This window comes from Sinocyclocheilus rhinocerous, unplaced genomic scaffold (assembly GCF_001515625.1).
Source record: "Sinocyclocheilus rhinocerous isolate Xijiao unplaced genomic scaffold, SAMN03320098_v1.1 scaffold1482, whole genome shotgun sequence".
Taxonomy (NCBI): domain Eukaryota; kingdom Metazoa; phylum Chordata; class Actinopteri; order Cypriniformes; family Cyprinidae; genus Sinocyclocheilus; species Sinocyclocheilus rhinocerous.
In genome coordinates this window covers 777,583-782,821 of record NW_015624221.1, presented here as the reverse complement: position 1 = coordinate 782,821, position 5,239 = coordinate 777,583, and the positions used below count along the sequence as shown (strand labels likewise).

At 38.9% G+C, this 5,239-nt stretch overlaps 1 protein-coding gene across 1 annotated transcript in view; it reads left to right on the top strand.

The window, feature by feature from the left end:
- The first annotated feature begins 3,300 nt into the window (after nucleotides 1-3,300).
- Nucleotides 3,301-5,239, top strand: part of LOC107739685 (tensin-1-like) — a 207,344-nt gene continuing 205,405 nt past the window's right edge. The window contains exon 1 of the mRNA XM_016551885.1: nucleotides 3,301-3,498. Coding sequence (XP_016407371.1) covers nucleotides 3,418-3,498 — 81 coding nt within the window. The 5' untranslated portion in view covers nucleotides 3,301-3,417. The remainder of the gene's footprint in view (nucleotides 3,499-5,239) is intronic.

Here is a 5,239-nt window from a genome sequence, read left to right as displayed (position 1 = left end):
TATTATTATTATTATTATTATTATTATTATTATTATTATTATTATTATTATTATTATTATTATTATTATTATTATTATTATTATTATTATTATTATTATTGTTGTTGTTGTTTTATTTATTTATTCATTTATTTATTTATTTTAGGTGTGTTCTACTAGTTCTGCTAGTGGATATAGTCTACTTGCTACTGAGTGCCAAAAAAAAACCTCTGATGATCCTTCAAATATTTATTGCCACTAACATGGTACATTTTGATCTTTCCCCAAAGCCTTCATCACTTTGTAAACGTGACTTTGTTTTCAAGTTGTTTGTAGATGGTAGAGTTTGTAGAGTCACCTCTGCCTTTTTTTTTTTAACATGAAATACTTCCTCATGAGAGTTTCTGCAGCTGAGATTTGCCGCCCTAGTCATTTAGCTTGTTTACAGGCATTTTCGTGCACCCTGACTGCCTGAATTAGCTCGTCTGTGGCTAATGCAACCCCCAATTACAAATGTGTCCACCGTGTGCCATGATGGACAGGGTGAATGTCTGTAAAAGCAAACAGGACTGACCCCAGGAGAGGTTTCATCTCATCAGTGTGATGAAGAGGAAATACCAAGGGATTACAGACATCATCCTGAGACATAGAGACACCCATAGTGAGACCATCCTCCTCTCCAGCAGGTCAGTGAAGGTTTGATGTGCCTCTGTAATGAAGCTCTCAGCTCTGCTCTGTGTGCTGTTTGGGTTGCTGTGTCTTTGATGGCTGCATCACAGCCCCAGAAAAGCAATAGCTCACAGCCTCGCTGATATCTGGGGCAGAGACATGTAGCCGTGGCATTAAAGGAGATTTGCAGACCCAGAGGAAAATTTCATTGCTCTGAGGTTGCTCTCTTTCCAGGCTTGTGGAGTTCTCAATCATTTGTCACTCAAGAATCGATGTTGTTTCTTTTAAAATTCCTTAGGAGACATAAAAACACAAATGAGACTGTAATTAACATGCAGTAAGAATGTAGAGTTCTAATCTTAATGTATATAGTATAGCACAGATCATAGCTTGTAGAATTCGATGACAAATAATTGAGTTAATATTGAATTATCATCGCAGACTGTCTAATGTCTATCTGGTCTAATCTGAGCATGGTTTGAGACATTGAGCTCTCTAGAGGAGGCACATGTGGAATTACTGCAAATCTAAGAAGCTGAAGTCTTAATTTGCATTCCATTTAATTTTATTGTTTGGGAGAAACAGTTAAGAGTTTAAAGCACTTTCTTTCTTAGGTTTCCATAGGAACAATGTATTGCTCAGAGGTTGCTCTTCTATAACTAAAGAGACTGAATGGAGTTCACAATGATGTTTGATTTAAGTATTAGGCTAACTCTTTTGGGACAATATCAAAATGAGACTATAGACACAAATTAGACAATTGTTGACGTGTTAAGAGTTCCGTTTAGTAATGTGACTAGTCTATGAAGAATCTGATGAGATGAGTCTGTGTCTTTGATTGCAGACTTTATCTTGTCAGTTCTGAGCACAGTTTGAGGCATTGTTGAGATCTTTTCTGAAACTCTATCGAAGATACATTGTAAAGAGAATGTTGCAAATCTGCGAAACAAATTTAAATTCCATTTACTTTAGTTTTTAATTTGCCTTGAGGAGAAACAAGACATTAAAGAGAGGCCAACGTGTGACGTTTCTTTCTCAGAGAGCCAGAAGAACTTTTTATTGCTCAGAAATCGCTCGTTATTAGCTCAGATAATTTTGCTTTTAAAGAATTTGATGAGAAGTATTCCAGTTCATATGATAAAATCTCAGACTTTTGTATCTTGACAAATTACAGCACAGTTTGAGACATTGATGAGATCTCTGAAACTCTAAACACATGTGACATTACCTGTGTCTTTTCTCAGGAGACAAATCTGAGATATGAGAGACCTGATCTCCATCTTGTTTTGTAGAAACTATTGAGACATTAAAGCGGTCATTAGTGAGTTTTCTTTTCTAGGTGCCCAGAGGAACAATGTGTGGAACAATTGGTTCCTCCTTTATTACTCAGGAGACTTAAGTTCTCAATGAAATATTAACTTAATTCAAGTATATATATATATTTTTTTTTTCTCCTTCAGCTCATTTTTGGCGTCCAGTAAGAAATTTGAGTAGTCAAATTAATGTGAATAGTCTGATGAGAAATGTTTGAGTTCATATTGAAGGTTTTCATGCTCATTCATAGCTTGTGTCACTTGAATTTGGAAGAGTTTGTTTAGAAAGATTCACATTCACATTCACAGCAAGGCTTTTTAATTCTTCTGAGCACTGTTGACATTGATTACTTCTGACATTCCTGAGGAGACGCATTGCAAAGAGAGATTGCTGAAAGTCTACAAAACAAAAGTGCAAGTCTATTTACTCTCCTTATTAAATCTCAATTTAGAAGAAACAGCTGAGATGTTAAATAGTTCTCACATGCAATATTTCATCTGTCATGCCCCAAAAGGAACATTTTCATGCTCAGAGATTGCTCATTCATACCTTCGGAAGAGTTGAGGTAAAGTTCATATTCAAATCTCAAGGATTTTGACTCTTGGCATCAGAGCACAGTTTGAGACATTGTTGAGATTTCTTTTTAAAATTCTAGGAGACACACTGCAAAGGTGAAAATCTGTGAAACAACCGTTCAAGTCCATTTATTCTCCTTTTTAATCTCCACTTATGAGAAACCATTGAGATATTAAAGAGTCCTCGTTGGTGACGTTTCATTCGTAGTAGCACAGACAAACATTTTACTGTTCAGATAATTTGCCTTTGGAAAAAATAGTTGACTGGTCAAGGTCATATTCAAATCTCAGTCATTTGACTCACGGCGATCGTGTGGAGATCTCTTCTCTTATCTGAAACTCTAGACATGTGTGACATTACTGAGTCTTTTTCTCAGGAGGCAAAATCTGAGATGCAGGTGACTTAATTAGAAGAAACAATTCAGATGCTTCTTTCCTGTAGGTATATTTAACTGCGGGAGAAGCAAGAGGAGTGGGAGATGAGAACAAGTGAGCGTGCTTTGAGAAAATCTGCTTGTGGGGGAGGTTCGAGAGGAAAGCAGGGGGTGGAAGATGTGAATGAAAGTAAGACTGAAGAGAGACATGGAGAGAGGAGGGGCAAAACCCGACAAGGAGAGCAGTGGGGAGAAATAAAGAGGATCTCAGTCACCTCCCCCTCTCTCCTGTGGAGCCGAGCTGCATGACCCCAAAAAAAAGAGAGAGAGACGGAGAGAGGGAGGGCGCCTGGAATAAGAGAGTGGTGAGGAGGACAGCAGCGGCATTTGATGCAGCTCTCCTCAGCGTGACATGGATCTGTGGAGCGTTGTGGGACCAGCGTGTGGAATAGTTATGCGTCCTGTGCGGGATCCAGTGGAGAGGAAGCCGTGAGCGTGATCTCGTGATGCCCTCCGTGTCTCTCAGCTTGCCAGCTGCGCTGGCCGGCCGCGCACGCACCTGGGTCTGCCTGTCCTGCATGTTCTGGGTGAGCTGTGGGTCAGTCCACTTGACTGGGATGGGTGGGATTGGGGGAGAGACAACATTTTCTTGGATAATTCAATGAATTAGATCAGCGCTGCTTTTTTCATTGCGCATGTCACGATTTAAGTGTTTTTCATGTTTTGGTGCAAATGGACGCATTTTCTGGACATTCACTAGCCTGTTGCTTGTGTAGAACATTGTAGAGAAGCATCTTAGATGATACTTAAATGCAATATCAGTGAGAACTCCATTAAGTCTGCTGAGTTACAAAAAAAGAGCAACCTCTGAGCTTCGTATGGGCCTCAAGGATAGAAAAATTACGTTTTTTGACATCTCCTACGTAACTCACAAAGGGAAGATGATAAAAGTGAAAACTGACTGAAATATCAGTCATACAATGCTGTCATTTGACTTCAGAATCATAAGACTGTGTATATATATACTATAGAGCACAAGTGGTATGGATGACTTTTATTAAAGAATTCAATGAATTAGATGTGCTGGAGCAAAGGGCTGTTTGTGTCATTGCACATGTTACATTCTAAGTCTCTTTCACTATGTTTTGGTGCAAATGGATGTATTTTCTGGACATTCACTAGCCTGTTACTTGACTGTTCACTATACGCTATATTTGGAATGGTGTGCTCAAAAGTGAACATTTTGTCATGATTTGTTCATCTTATTGAAGCTAAAAAAGAAAAGTCATGCCTGAATGTTTAAGCTGCTCTTTCCCATACAACAACAGTGGATTCATATGGCTGAGCTCCAGAAGTGACCATAAATGTCATTATTCAAAGATTATCAGTGATTATTTCAGTCTGAGACTTCTTATGTAATTCTCATATTCATTTTATATTTCTATATTTTCACTTTATTTCAGCAGAGACTGCTTTTTCGTGGAAAAGTCAATGAATTATATCAGTGCTCAGAGCTTGTTTCATTGTGCATGCCACATTTTAGGTGTATTTCGCTATGTTTTGGTGCAGATGTATGTATTTTCTGGATGTTCACTAGCCTGTTGCTCTATGCTGTGTTTTTAAGGAAAGGCTTGCTCAAAAGTGTTTACAAAGAAAATTCATGCAAGTATGGTTGTAGCAGAGCTGCTCTTTTCCATTCAGCGATAGTGGATTCATACGGCTGAGCTCCAAAAGTGACCGGAAATTTGATTATTAAGGATGCACCGAATGTTCGGCAACCGAAATTATTCGGCCGAAAATAGCAAAAAAATGCTCTTTCGGTGTTCAGCGAAAAGACAGAATAAATTGTACCGAACAATGACATGACGCGATCAAATAGCAACCAGCGTAGTGTGAGAGGCGCGCACTCTTTATAATGCAGCAAACATGACGGCAGTGTGGAAGCATTTAAACTGTCAGAGAAAGACGCAAAAATCATTACAAGCACCGACAGCGAGAGACCGTTTAGTGCTGCATCACATGTCTTCGATGAGAAGAGGAAGGGGTGATTGTTGCTGGTTACTGTATGATGATTGAAATCGCGAAATGGCCTTAAACAATTAGTAAATAAACTGCAGAACGTCATATTTTCTAATACACGTGCGAATTGCATGTATTCTGACAGCGCTGCATGACCTCGCGGCGGATCTGCTTGTTAACCAGGGTTCAAAGTCCAAAGCGCGAGGAAAATCTGCGCTGATACAGTCGTCAGTTGCTCAGTCACATTTTTATGAATTTTTACAAGGCATGTGACAATGCGATACGTACGACATATTCGTAATGAGACTC